At 47.7% G+C, this 15279-nt stretch overlaps 1 protein-coding gene across 2 annotated transcripts in view; it reads left to right on the forward strand.

Moving 5' to 3' along the window:
• Positions 1-13173: 13173 nt before the first annotated feature.
• The window catches only part of ZNF385A (zinc finger protein 385A), a 227328-nt gene continuing 225222 nt past the window's right edge, over positions 13174-15279 (forward strand). Inside the window, exon 1 of one of the 2 annotated variants that reach the window (XM_083490280.1) lies at positions 13174-13704. In XM_083490280.1, the coding sequence (XP_083346406.1) occupies positions 13692-13704 (13 nt within the window). In that variant the 5' untranslated portion in view covers positions 13174-13691. The remainder of the gene's footprint in view (positions 13705-15279) is intronic. The other variant, XM_083490276.1, reaches the window with a different exon arrangement.

A 15279-nucleotide genomic window follows, 5' to 3' on the forward strand; every position in this document is an offset into this window, starting at 1 on the left:
AGCTGAAGCAACAGAGCAGAGAATGCAAACTGTGTAAGGAAGGCAAGACCCCATAGATGTCCTGGGAATTCTTAAAAGTTCCACCATTCCACAAGGCCATGCAGAAGCCAAGAAAACCAAAAGCTCTACATCAGGGGTCAGCAACCTTTTTCAGCCGTGGGTCGGTCCACCGTCACTCAGACCATGTGGTGGGCCGGACTATATTTTGAAGGGAAAAAAATGAACGAATTCCTATGCCCCACAAATAACCCAGAGATGCATTTTAAATAAAAGCACACTTTCTACTCACGTAAAAACACCAGGCAGGCCCCACAAATAATCCAGAGATGCATTTTAAATAAAAGGATACATTCTACTCATGTAAAAACACGCAGATTTAGAAGGCGATTGGGCCGCTTCTAGCCCCTGGGCTTTAAGTTGCCCACCCCTGCTCTAGCTGGAAGCAAAGAACTGGGGCAGTTGCTTCAGAGGCAGAATGGAAAGAGTGGCTGATTTCGATCAGAGTCCTAGCCTAGCTCACCATTCATGAAAACTCCTGCCAACATAAAGCCTCTTCAAGATGCTACAGTGTGCTTTGTAGAATTTGTACATATAAGAAGAAGAAGAGTTTGGATTTGATATCCCGCCTTTCACTTGTCACTATTTTGCAAGAGGCACATAAACGCATAGCAGAACTGTAGGTTTGCTCAGTTAAAATGCATTAATGAGCTCTGTCAACCTACTGGAACAAATCCACTTTTGAAGAAGAAGAAGAAGAAGAAGAAGAAGAAGAGGAGGAGGAGGAGGAGGAGTAGTTTGGATTTGATATCCCGCCTTTCACCCCCTTTAAGGCGTCTCAAAGCGGCTAACATTCTCCTTTCCCTTCCTCCCCCACAACAAACACTCTGTGAGGTGAGTGGGGCTGAGAGACTTCAAAGAAGTGTGACTGGCCCAAGGTCACCCAGCAGCTGCATGTGGAGGAGCGGAGACGCGAACCCGGTTCCCCAGATTACGAGACTACCGCTCTTAACCACTACACCACACTGGTGTACAAAACATAACGAAGCGAACACTAGGACCCAGAAATAATCTGGAATATAAAAAGCAATGGAATATGGATTCCTAAGAAAGTTTTAGGTGAGTAAGCACATGTGCAATAGGATATCGCCGCTGCCCCCCATGTGTGCTTGCACAAATTATTCTGTGGCATGCTGGCTGTGCTTGCACAGCGTTACCAGGTGACCCAAGGTGGCGGCGTGTGTGCCTTACTCTGGCTGGCAGCGGCTGATGCCATTGCCAGTGGAAGCCAGATGGGCAATGTGGAGGCTCAGCAGACGCTGCTGGCAATGTGGTTGTTTATGACTATGATAAAGTTGTGTGTGGTCAACAGTTTCGAGAGGCAAATTTTTCTAAAACAGTATTGTGAAAAGAAATTTTGTCAGTTGATTCATGTTGAAAAGCAGGGCTGATGATGGCAGGATCTTATATTTTGGAGGGTTTTTAAATCATTATTATTAGGATTGGAAGTGCCTTTTGGACCAAAGCTTTTGTGAACTGTATTTTCTTCCATTAGTTGCACTTGCCATAGTGTGCACCTCTTCGGCCCAGGACTTTTCTCCTGCAATGTCTTTAGGCTTTTCTGAGGACAGCCAACAAATGAAATTCAACTATTAGGCGGCTCAGAGACATGGCTGCATTCGGGATTCTGATATATATATGTAACTATAACCACCCAGTTTTAAAGTAGTGTAAAGCAGCTATCTTTGTTTCTTTGGTTGGCTTAGCAATAAAAAGAAAGCAAGTTTTAAACACATCAGTTACTTATGTGTGGACTTTGTAACGTAGGCATGGTGTCAAGTTTTGGTTGACTGGAACAGAGGGATTCTTCAGAGGGTTGTCCTGAATTTTGAAGAGCTTATGGTACTCTATGCACAGATTGTGTGTTGTCATGAAACCTTGCTTGTTTTTGTAGCAGCAAGACATCGTGATGCCATTTTCAGCTTTGGTTCTGGTGGGAAAATGCCCTGGGCTGGTCCTGGAGGTGGCACGATTTCACAAGAGTCTGTGATCAAAGACAGAACATGTAGTACAATGAACAAAGAGTACATGTTTTGTCTAGGAGCCATGCAGATATCAGATAGCATTGTGGACAAGATGGTACAGTGGTACCTCGGGTTACAGACGCTTCAGGTTACAGACTCCCCCAACCCAGAAATAGTACCTTGGGTTAAGAACTTTGCTTCAGGATAAGAACAGAAATCATGCTCCGGCGGCGCAGCAGCAGCAGGAGGCCCCATTAGCTAAAGTGGTGCTTCAGGTTAAGAACGGACCTCCAGAACGAATTAAATTCTTAACCCGAGGTACCACTCTACCACATAATTGCTGGGAAGGGAGGGGGGCAGTTGAGAGATAATCATCCAATGAAACTGACCCTGGAGATAGGACCATAATCACTGTAAAACAGAGCTCCCACTGTCATATCAGGGAATCAGGGCTATCAAAAGCTGCTCAGAGATCAAGTAAGGAAAAACAGAGTCACACTTCCTCTGCCCTTCTCCAGATAAAGGTCATTCACCACGACAACCAAGGCTGATCCAATCCTATAAACAGGCCAGAGCCCCTGTTGAAATGGGTCAAGGCAATTGGTTTCCTCCAAGAATACTTAGAGCTATCCTACCTCAATCCTCTCTGAAAGAGGTTGTTTGTGGCAAGGCGATGTCACCAGTCAATGGATCCAATGGAGGATTTCAGCAACTGTCAAATCACCACCTCTTTTAAGACGGCCAGGACCACTCCCTCCTGCAAGGATGTCTTGACCCCACAAATACCCCTTTGGGAAGTCTTAGTGAGCCAAGAGGGGCAAGAATCGAGGGAACATGTTGTAGGATGCATTGCCACAAGAACCTTGCCCTGTCATCAGGCTGCATCAACTGCATTGTGTTGGACACCTCAGTGTAAACATTGGCTTCACACTAGGATGAGTAGCCTATTATTATTATTAATAATATTATTACTTGATATCATGAATGTAAGGTCCAGTGCAGACAACCAGCTCATCTAGTTGGAATATTATCTGCCACAAATTTGCTCAGTTGTCTGTACTGACAAAAGTGAAAAAATACCCCCCTCCTCCTTTCATGGTTCGAGGTTGGAGGTCTACCAGATGGCAAGCCTGCTACACATTGACCAACTTGGTGAGATCTAGCTTGGTGACAAGCTGGAAATTGTGCAGAAGAGAGCAGTCAAGATGATCAAGGGTCTGGAAACCAGGCCTCATCAGGAAAGCTTAAAGGAGCTGGATATGTTTGGCCTGGAAAAGAGGAGACTGAAAGGAGACATGATTGTTGTTGTTGTTGTTTAGTCATTTAGTCGTGTCCGAATCTTCGTGACCCCATGGACCAGAGCACGCCAGGCACTCCTGTCTTCCACTGTCTCCCGCAGTTTGGTCAAACTCATGCTGGTAGCTTTGAGAACACTATCCAACCATCTCGTCCTCTGTCGTCCCCTTCTCCTTGTGCCCTCCATCTTTCCCAACATCAGGGTCTTTTCCAGGGAGTCTTCTCTTCTCATGAGGTGGGTCAAAGTATTGGAGTCTCAGCTTCAGGATCTGTCCTTCCAGTGAGCACTCAGGGCTGATTTCCTTAAGAATGGATAGGTTTGTTCTTCTTGCTGTCCACGGGACTCTCAAGAGTCTCCTCCAGCCCCATAATCCAAAAGCATCAATTCTTTGGCGATCAGCCTTCTTTATGGTCCAGCTCTCACTTCCATACATCACTACTGGGAAAACCATAGCTTTAACTATACGGACCTTTGTTGGCAAGGTGATGTCTCTGCTTTTTAAGATGCTGACATGATAACCACCTTCAAATATCTCAAGGGCTGTCACATGTAAGGTGGAACAAGCTTGTTTTCTCTTGCTTGGGAGGGTAGGACTCGAACCCATGACTTCAAGTTACAAGAAAGGAGATTCCGACTCAAGATCAAGAAAAACCTTCTGACAGTAAGAGATGTTTGGCAGTTGAACGGTTTCCCTCGGGAGGTTGTGGACTCTCCTTCCTTGGTGGTTTTTAAGCAGAGCTTGGACGGCCAACTACCGTTTTGTGATTCTATGATTCTTTGAGATAGTAATCTGTACAGTATTAGCAGGCTGTGGAATGAGATGTTATGCTGCTTTTCAGGAAAAGTGAGATTTTTCCCCCGTCTGAGCAACACAATCTCCACCTGCTTCCTGAGTTCCAAGCAAGTCTGAGAAGCCTGGGGGCAAGGAAAATTCTTCTCCTTTGCCCCAGACCTCTTACTGCATTTTTAACAGACAGCTCCCAGGCATTAAGGTTGGTCCATAAGGGCATATAGGGCTCTGCCAAACAACCTCAGCCTGTTTTTAAAAAGTATTTGCAATATGGTGCCCTTGCGCTCACATGCAGTTTTCATGCACACATCAACTGCCTCATACATGCCAAGTAAATAGCATAATGAAACCCTCCCATTAAATAATTGATTTATATGCTGGGGTTGAAGATAACTCGTTCCAAGGAGGGAAATTAATTAAGGCGTTACTAGCACAGGTGCCACTTCAGGTCACAGCAAATTATTATTATTATTATTAGTAGTAGTATTAGTATTAGTATTAGTATTATTATTATTAAATTTTTATTTATACCCCGCCCTTCCCAGTTCAGAAAACCGGGCTCAGGGCATCTAACAACAAATTTAAGGCACTTAATTAATGCAACAAAAACAGCATAAAATACAGTATAAAATACACATGTTAAGGTAAAATAAGAAGAGCAGCCAAATGATTAAAAAAAAAGAAAAGGCAAAACTCTTTAGAGGAAAGTACTTGAATTTTAAGACACAAAATTCACGACATCACGTCCGGACAACCTGTGTATTCAGCATTCATTCTGGGTTTTTTTGTGGGGAGGTTAGACAAAGTTGTCTTTCTCTCATGCTTCCCAGGGCTTTTTCTTGAGGAAGTGGGTCTGTTTCTCAAGAGCACCAAATCAACTGTCAGTGCACAGCCTGAATTTACTAGCATGTGATGGAAACAGCAACGGTCTAACAAGAAATATTACATAAAAGGTACCCCTCCACCCCCGCTCCCACATCCATTTCCCCCCAGTGATGCATCTCCAAGCTCCATTGCCCCTCTTCTGAATTTTTCCATTTTTTCTGGCCATTCATATCTCTATACAGTGGTACCTTGGTTCTCAATCTTAATCCGTTCCGGAAGTCTGTTCCAAAACCAAAGCGTTCCACAACCAAGGCGCACTTTCCAAAATGGATTAATCCATTCTAGACTTTTAAAAACAACCCCTAAAACAGCAATTTAACATGAATTTTACTATCTAACAAGACCATTGATCCATAAAATGAAAGCAATAATCAATGTAAGGTAAAGGTAAAGGGACCCCTGACCATTAGGTCCAGTCGTGGCCGACTCTGGGGTTGCGGCGTTCATCTCGCTTTATTGGCCGAAGGAGCTGGTGTACAGCTTCCGGGTCATGTGACCAGCATGACTAAGCTGCTTCTGGTGAACCAGAGCAGTGCACGGAAACGCCGTTTACCTTCCTGCCAGAGCAGTACCTATTTATCTATTTGCACTTTGACGTGCTTTCGAACTGCTAGGTTGGCAGGAGCAGGGACCGAGCAACGGGAGCTCACCCCGTTGCGGGGATTCGAACTGCCAACCTTCTGATTGGCAAGTCCTAGGCTCTGTGGTTCAACCCACAGTGCCACCCGCATCCCAGTAATCAATGTACTGTACTATAAAATAAATAAGACAGTATTGTAGATGATAAAAATTAAAAAAAAAAAAAATTCTTACCTGCACTGATGATAGTCACTGTTTGGATGAGGGGCTTTTATCCATTTCCGCAGTCACAGAATCAATCAATCAGTAGCTGAACTGGGTTCCACACAGTCACAAAAACAAATTAACCAAAAGAGCCTCAAAAACAAAAACGCAAAATAAATAGGAAAAACAAAAGCGCCAAATACAGTGGTTCTCGAACTTAATCAGTTCTGGAAGTCCGTTTCACTTCCAAAATGTTTGGAAACCAAGGCACAGCTTCTGATTGGTGCCAGCGCCCCAGAAACAATAGCCAACAGCCGCATCGGACTTTCGGCTTCTGAAAAATGTTCAAAAACCAGAACACTAACTTCCGGGTTTTCGGGAACCAAGGCGTTTGAGAACCAAGGTAGTACTGTACTGTTACTACTGTGGCACATCTGTGGGCCTTGCCTAAGTGTAACATTTTAGTCTCTTAAGAGCTGGAAGCCCCATATACCCTGCTCCACAAGGGTAACCAATTCGCAGGGAAACCAAAATGCTTGTTTGCAAAGCTATTGTACTACCAACCTTACTATATGCTTGTGAAACATCGATCACTTATAAGCGCCATCTCCAACTCCTTGGAATATTCCATCAACGGTGTCTCCGAAAAATTTTACACATCACTTGGGAAGACAGGCGAACTAACATCAGTGTACTCGAAGAAGCAAAGATCACCAGCGTCGAAGCAATGATTCTTCAACATCAGCTTCGTTGGACTAGTCATGTTGTGCGGATGCCTGATGATCGTCTTCCAAAGCAACTATGCTATTCCAAACTTAAAAATGGAAAGCGTAATGCTGGTGGTCAACAAAAGAGGTTTAAAGACTGTCTCAAGGCAAATCTAAAAAAATGTAGTATAAACACTGACAACTGGGAAACACTGGCCTGCGAGCTTTCCAGTTGGAGAACAGCCTTTATCAAAGGTGTCACGGGCTTTGAAGACACTCAAACTCAGGACACAAGGGAGAAATGTGCTAAGAGGAAGGCACGCTTGGCAAATGCACACCGTGATTAACTCCCGCCTGGAAACCAATGTCCCCACTGTGGAAGGATGTGTGGATCCAGAATTGGCCTCCACAGTCACTTACTGAATCATTATTAAAACCGTGTTTATGGAAGGCAATCTTACTTGGCTATGAGGGATCGCCAAAGAAGAAGAGGAAGATACCCTGCTCCACAAGCAGTGGCATAGTGTGGGTTGCCAGTGCCTGGGGCAGGGCAAGTGTTGCACCCCCTGGTGGATTGGGCAGAAGGCGCATTCCGGGAGGGGCTCCCCCCTTGGGCGTTTTCTTGCCTCCCTCCTCAGTGGGTGGCCCTGGTGCCCTCTCCCTCTCTCAACATGGCAGGTGGCTGTGGTGTGGCACGGGGTTGGGGGCGCATATTGGTGGGCCAACACCAGGAGTGCTGCATGGAGGTGCCACCATTTTGACTGCAGCAACCTTGGCTCGGCCTCTGCCACAGCCTCCTCTTCCCCCCTCCACAGGAACAGACTCTTCCTCCCCGGCCTGGGCCTGGGCCACCAGTGTCCAGAGCTCCCTAGGCCTTGCCCCCTGCCTCAGAGGCTGGGCAGGCCCTCGCCTCTCAGCCAGCCCAAGAGCAGGGCATGCAAGGAGATGGAGGCACCTCTCCAGCCGTGAAAGTCGAAGGCCCAGTCTGGGTGCAGCTTGCCTCCCTGCGGCTCTGGAAGGCGGCAGGAGCACAGCAGGTAGCTTGTCATGGGGGCTGTTATGTACTGAGTTGAATAGCATTCTGAATCCTATTGTTCTAGGACCAATCAGACTGCTGCATTCTGAATCCTTTTCAACTCAGTACATAACACCGCATGGGTTCGAATCCCACCTTCATCGCCAGTGAAATATACTCGGAGTCAAGAGTGGATTTCATGCTCTTTCTTCAGCTCATAGTGGTGAGGAGGAATGGACGTTCCCCCAGAATGTCTGCTTCATATACATTATTTACACAATGGGCCCCACGTGATTGGCTAATTCTAGGATTCTCCTGTAGGCCAATCAGGTTGCGGGTTCACTTCCACTTGGAGCTGGATTGGGTGGCTCCTGTGGACCAATCAGACTGCTGCATTCTGGATCCTATTGTTCTAGGACCAATCAGACTGCTGCATTCTGAATCCTATTCAACTCAGTACAGTGGTGCCCCGCAAGACGAATGCCTCGCAAGACGGAAAACCCGCTAGATGAAAGAGTTTTCCGTTTTGGAGGTGCTTCGCAAAACGAATCTCCTATGGGCTTGCTTTGCAAGACGACAATGTCTTGCGAGTTCCTGCTGGTTTTTTCCCTCCCCCCTTTTTTCTAAGCTGCTAAGCCGCTTATCAACTGATCGGATCAGCAGATAAGCCGCTAATAGCGCTAATCCGCTAATCCGTCAATGGGCTTCCTTCGCAAGACGAGAAAACCGCTAGACGAAGAGAATCACAGAACGGATTCTTTTCGTCTTGCGAGGCACCACTGTACATAACAGGGGCACCTGGTTGCCCCCCCTCAGAATTTTGCGCCCGTGGCCAACGCCCCCTGGTCGCCCAAGCTTTGCCCCCTCCCACAAGTCTCAGACTATGGGGTGCATGAAGAAGGTCTAGCAAGCCAGAACTTCTAGGATCTGGCAGGAGGGAGGGAAAGGCGGCAGAGGTGGCTCCTTCCATATAGTTTGATCTTCCATGTCAAAACGCTTAAGGGCCGCTGTGTCAAATGGGACCGGTGTCTCAGATCTATGGCAGACATCAAGGCACTTGCTCCACTCCAGAGCTGGCAAGGGATTAATTCCCTCCACTTATCATTTTTACATTAAGCTCGTTTTCTTGTGCTTGGCTAAAGTGTCTCTCTTAGACGGGTTATCAAATCTTAATTGGGGGATTGTAAGTGAAGGGAAATCCATCTTTCTCCCTAGGCAGCCTGCCCAGGCTTTTCTGCTAAAAGACCATTGGTGCCTTGTTTTCAAAAACAGAAAGAAAGGAAAAGAAAGGAATCCATCCAGCTTTAGCTCCCAAATATTGATTCTCGGTCTGGCTTCCAGTCTAGTGGGTATAGCCATCAGTGTGGGATGCTGGATAGGACAAGCTGGTCCAGGTTGTTAGACCACAGTGTTTTCAGACTAAGCAATGGAGGTGAGTCCATTAGGGCAAAATAGGGGGCTGCCTCCCCCTTGGTCCCCTACCTACCTGTCTTCTTACGCCCCCACAGGCTACACACATACTGTACCTTTAAAAGCACATTTTCCCCTCAAAGAATTCTGGGCACTGTAGTTCACCCCTCGCGATGTTGCAATTCCCAGTAACCCTTAAACTGCAGTGCTCCTCTTTGAGGAGGAAATGCAATTCAAATGTGCTTTAAAGATACTGTGCGTACACAGAGACCTTCCAAGTGTCTCTATTTTCCAGGGAGAGTCCCGGATTTCAGAAGCTGTCCTGGTTTCTGATTTGATCCTGGAATGTCCCGCTTTTCCTTTGTTGTTGTTGTTTAGTCATTTAGTCATGTCCTACTTTGTGACCCCATGGACCAGGGCATGCCAGGCACTCCTGTCTTCCGCTGCCTCCCACAGTTTGGTCAAACTCATGCTGGTAGCTTTGATAACACTGTCCAACCATCTCGTCCTCTGTCATCCCCTTCTCCTTGTGCCCTCCATCTTTCCCAACATCAGGGTCTTTTCCAGGGAGTCTTCTCTTCTCATGAGGTGGCTAAAGTATGGGAGCCTCAGCTTCAGGATCTGTCCTTCCAGTGAGCACTCAGGGCTGATTTCCTTCAGAATGGATAGGTTTGATCTTCTTGCAGTCCATGGGACTCTCAAGAGTCTCCTCCAGCACCAGAATTCAAAAGCATCAATTCTTCAGCGATCAGCCTTCTTTATGGTCCAGCTCTCACTTCCATACATCACTACTGGGAAAACCACAGCTTTAACTATACGGACCTTTGTTGGCAAGGTGATGTCTCTGCTTTTTCCTTAGGACGTCCCTATTTTCATTGAAGAAATGTTGGAGGGTATGGAATAGGACATCCCCAGGGCTTTCTCCCCCAGCTGGAACTCACCAGATCTCAGTTCCGGCACCTCTCAGGTGGGCACCTTTGTGCTTCTAAGAGAGCGAGGGAGGTATTCATGGTGAGTTCCAGCACCTCTTTTTCTAGAAAAACAGCACTGGAGATCCTTATTTTCATTAGACAAATGTTGGAGAGTATGTATAGCTGCAAGTCTCAGTGTTGCCCTTGTAGAACTCAGCATGGGAGGAGGATGGGGACAAAAATGAGACTTACTTGGCTTTGCCTGTCATTGGCTCCACCTGCTGTTGGTGCCTCTGCCTTCCACGTGACCAGTCAGACCAGGGACCCCCCTTTAACTCAAACATGCATTTGGGGACTGAATGCTTGTTATAATCTCAAGGGCTGTCACATCGAAGGTGGAGCAGGTTTGTTTTCTCCTGCTCTGCAGGGTAGGGCTCAAACCAATGGCTTCAAGCTACAAGAAAGGAGATTCTGACTAAGCATCAAAAAGAACTTTCTGACAGCAAGAGCTGTTCAACACCAGAATGCACTCTCTTGGGAGGTGTGGACACTCCTTCCTTGGTGGTTTTTAAGCAGAGGTTGGCTGTCCATCTGTCATGGATGCTTTAGTTGAGATTCCTGCATTGCAGGGGGTTGGGCTGGGGCTCCCTTCCAACTCCATGATTCCATGAGTCATGGCAAACACTTGCTCCAATGAAGCCTTGCTCCAACCAGATATACTTCCATGCTATGCATTGAGGAGTTGCCAGGTTCAGTCCCTGGTATCTTGAGACAGCCCTGGAGGGAAGTATCCTGTCCTGCCTGAAACCCTGAAGAGTCGTTGTGTAGCTAGATGGGCCAGTGATCAGACTCTTGTTTACTGCGCAGTCACTGTGTTTCCAGGGCAGGGCTTTTAGTCCACGAACCCAGGGAGCTATCCGAAATGCATACGTTATAAAACACAGTGGTACCTCAGGTTACAGACGCTCCAGGTTACAGACGCTCCAGGTTACAGACTCCTCTAACCCAGAAATAGTACCTCGGGTTAAGAACTTTGCTTCAGGATGAGAACAGAAATCGCGCGGCGGCAGCGGGAGGCCCTATTAGCTAAAGTGGTGCTTCAGGTTAAGAACAGTTTCCGATTAAGAACGGACCTCTGGAGCAAATTAAGTTCTTAACCTGAGGTACCACTGTAGTGCTGTTTGATGCATTGCTTCTTAGACCGGTTTTCTGCTCCAGCCAAGGTGTGGACATCTTTACGTAGGGTAAAGTCATTCCCACCTGTCAACACTCCCTTGGTGTGTACACAAACAGAAACAAATCTGACATTAATGAAGCTTTGCTGATGTGAACAGCTTGAGAGTGGGCTGAGGGCTGTGAAACACATCTGGGGTGGGAAGACTTCACTGCACTCTAAGGTGGTCATATGTGAGCACCTCTTTGCTATAAAGAACAAGCTTGGCAAACATTTCTTGTGTTCTTGAGCATAGGATATAAAGCCTCAGTGCAATAGCAGAGGACAACCGCGAGAGGGCGGTGTCTCATTAAAAATACACCTTGAACCCCACAACCCCTCCACTTGCCCCTATAAGCTGCTGCTGCTGCTGCTGCTTTAATTAAGTGCTACTGATATCCTTGGCCTGCTCTTTATGGGCCACAGCTTTTTCTTAGAGGGGTCCTGCAAGGTTTTCAGGGGGGAGAAATCCCAGTGCTACATTTTAACTTTCTGGCCATCAACCATCAAAGCTGTATACATGCACATGATGTCTCCTTTAAAGGTTATTACAGCATAAGAAGGGGCACTGCAGGGTCATCCAATCCACCCATCTTTCTTTATTCTGTAGTGGTTAGCCAGCTGCTTCTGGGAAGTCCGCAAGCAGGTCATGAAGATAGCAGCCCCTCCTTATTGTTTGCCATAGAATTGTAGAACTGTAGAGTTGGAAGGGACCCTGAGGATCATGTAAAGGGATGCGGGTGGCGCTGTGGTCTAAACCACAGAGCCTAGGGCTTGCCGATCAGAAGGTCAGCAGTTCGAATCCCCACGACGGGGTGAGCTCCCATCGCTCAGTCCCTACTCCTGCCAACCTAGGAGTTCGAAAGCACGTCAAAGTGCAAGTAGATAAATAGGTACCACTCCGGCGGGAAGGTAAACGGCGTTTCCGTGCGCTGTTCTTGTTCACCAGAAACGACTTAGTCGTGGTGGCCACATGACCTGGAAAAACTGTCTGCGGACAAACGTCGGCTCCCTCAGCCAGTAAAATGAGATGAGCACTGCAAGCCCAGAGTCGTCCGCGACTGGACTTAACGGTCAGGGGTCCCTTTACCTTTATCTTTACTGAGGATCATCTAGTCCAACCCCATTGCAATGCAAGAATATAAAACTGTTTTATATGGGCATTGACCTTGGCATGATCAGCACCACACTCTAACCAACAGATGATATGCAGAGGTCAGTGGGACTTACTCGCAGGTAAGTGTGTACAGGATTGTGGCCTAAATTAATGGAGTGAAATAAACATGGCTCCTCCCTTTTTTCATGTAAGAAGTGCGTGTGTAAGCTACTTATCTTCTAGTTAGTGAGCATCATCCTATCTTAGCAATGAATTACATATGCCAACTATTCATTTTATGAAAACACCCTCCCTTTCCTCTGTCCTAAGCAGACTGGCCAGTCAACTTACCTGGAGGACGCAGAGGTTATGGGAGAGAACATGAGAGTTGTTTCCTTCAATGGATCTGCCTTCTTGTGCCTTAAGATCATAAGAAGAGCCTGCAGGATCAGGCCAATGGCCGGTCTAAGTCTACAGCTCAAGAGCACTCTCTCATCTTGTGGTTTCCAGAAACTGGTGTTCAGAGGCATCGCTACCTCAAACTGTGGCAGGCTTCCTTCAATTTCCGCGTGACACCCAGACAGTGAAAGCAGAGAGATACTTGATCTCATAAAGCTTCCCTCGACAGGAAGATAATTGGGGAGGGAAGCCCACTACTCAGGTCATAGGAGCAAGGGCAGGCAGAGAAGGTGGTAACCCCAAGAGACTTCGGTCCTCTTTTGGGGACTGTGATTGGTGTGTGTGTAAGTTCAAGGCTTCCCAGTGTTGGTTCTGCACTGGGTAAGACCTGCTGCCCTCTGCTGGTTTTTAGAAGGGCCCCCATGGCGGCTCACTTCCACCTCTCCCGGCGGGTGAAAGCCAACACCACTTCCCAGCTGTGCAAACTGTCCTGCCTCCTCTTGGGACCGGCTCCCAGAACTTGTTGGCTCAGCAAGGAGAGGAATTCCCAGCGCCCGCGTCAGCTGCTTGCACGGCCAAAGGGAGAGCTTGTGGCTAAGCTGAGCAAGGGAGATACTCAGCAAGGGAGATACCCATGCCCCGTCCAGGCCTCCTTTGGGCTCCGAGGGTCTGCCTGCCTTCCGCCTGCCTCTGCCTCCCTCTGCCAAAGGGACTGGTGAAGCCCTGACGTCCGCGCACCGCCTTTCAAATCCTCTCTTTGCTGTCGTCTTTGGCTTCTCGCTCTGCCTTTGATGAGAGATGCAGTGAGACAGAGCGGCCCCATTGTGTCATGCCGTGGTGGCTTTGGCAAGCAAACTGGGACGCACCCCGGTGGGATCAGCCTCCCCCCCCCCCCCCGCGCGGCTCCTTCTCCTTGTAACCCGCCTCCTGAGACATCTCCCACGGTGGGTTGCCATGTGAGGTCGCTTTGCATGATGGATCTCCTCCTGGTGGCTCCTTCTGATCAGCTGTGATGGTGGCAGACCCTGCAGGACTTCCGCTGGGGTTTTTCTTGTGGCATCTGGATCTCCTTGAGCTTTCCTCCGCTGGTGACCTCTGACCTTTCCCGGATCTGCATCTTCATGTGACCAGTTCTTCCGGCCCCGCTCTCTGGATTTCATCCACATGTTGGGCTCAGGTAAGGGATACAAGAGCATTCCTCCTGCTGGTGTTATTATGATTGCTGGATCACTTAGGAAATCTTCTCCTAAGGCAGGAGCGGACAGCCCGTGGCCCTCCAGATCTTTTTGGATTCCATCTCCCACCAGCATGGCCCAGTGGTCAGGGACAATGATGGGATCTGATGTCCAGCCACATCTGGAGAGCCAGAGGTGAGCTGTTCCTGCCGGAAAGTATTGAGTATACTCTGCAAGCCAACTTTTAAGTTTTATTTTAAGTACAGGTTTGGCTGGCAGGTTTACAGAGGTCTGTATGAAACTGCATTATACAGAGTTGGACCACTAGGAATACAGGGGCACTGGTTCTAAACATTATGGGAAGCTGCCGGACCCTGCAGATCCAACATTGACTCTATGGAGTCCTCTCCCTCCCTGAATCTTCTTCCTCACTACGGCAAGCCCAGGGGACTGTGCTGACCCTTGACCCCATCCCTGCATTGGTTCACCTGGTACTTAACTCTGGCCCTGTGCTGGCAGGAGCTGATGAGGGGTTGTAGTCTAAAGCATCTTGAAGGGCCCAAGTTGAGGAAGAACGATCTGTGCTGACTGGTAATGGCTTTCCAGGCATTGAGATGCAGGGGTTTTCGTAGCCATATCAGGAGATGCTGGGGATTATATATCTGGGAGCATTTGCATGTGAAGCAGATGCTCTGCCACTGAGCAAAAATATTGGTATTTATAGCTGCAAGTGATACGGCAGGCCTAACGGCATGTGACATTAATTGCTTCGGTCCTCATGTGCCCCCTCAATTATTAATTGGCATCTGGGTGTCCTCCTAAACACGGCTCCCCAGGAGTTCCAGGCAGGAGTATTTGGGCCTCTCTCATCCCAGGAAGAGTTGCCCTAGCTGGTAGCGCTTTTCAGATTGGTTGTTGGTTTCCACAGTTGGTTTCCAGATCACAAGAGAGTCAGTGTGGTGTAGTGGTTAGAGTACGCGACACACACCAAGGCATCCCTAATCCTCTGTGTCTCACTTTAAGTCCTCCTAGCGGAGTCTGCTTTTCCCTGAACTTGGGGCCAATGAGTGGAGAGAGAGAGAGACGTGTGATGGTTTGATCTCCACTGAAGTACAGTGGTACCTCAGGTTACATACGCTTCTGTTACAAACGCTTCAGGTTACGGACTCCACTAACCCAGAAATATTACCTCGGGTTAAGAACTTTGCTTCAGGATGAGAACAGAAATCGTGCTCCGGCGGCGCGGCAGCAGCAGGAGGCCCCATTAGCTAAAGTGGTGCTTCAGGTTAAGAACAGTTTCAGGTTAAGAATGGACCTCCGGAACGAATTAAGTACTTACCCCGAGGTACCACTGTACAGAGCACAGTTGGGAGATATATGAATATATCATCCAAAACCACATATTGTGATATCGGTTTCATAATTTTTGACCTGGCAATATATTGCAAGTCATGATGTGTGTGTGTGTGTGTGTGTGTTGTGCAAAAATCACAATGTGGGAAAAACTGTGAAGCCAGCCAATGCCTCTGCATAGCTCCGTCTTTATTTCAGGCATCATGATGTATCAGTGCATCACG

The sequence above is a fragment of the Podarcis liolepis genome (assembly GCF_965112155.1).
Source record: "Podarcis liolepis genome assembly, chromosome: 2".
NCBI classification, from domain to species: domain Eukaryota; kingdom Metazoa; phylum Chordata; class Lepidosauria; order Squamata; family Lacertidae; genus Podarcis; species Podarcis liolepis.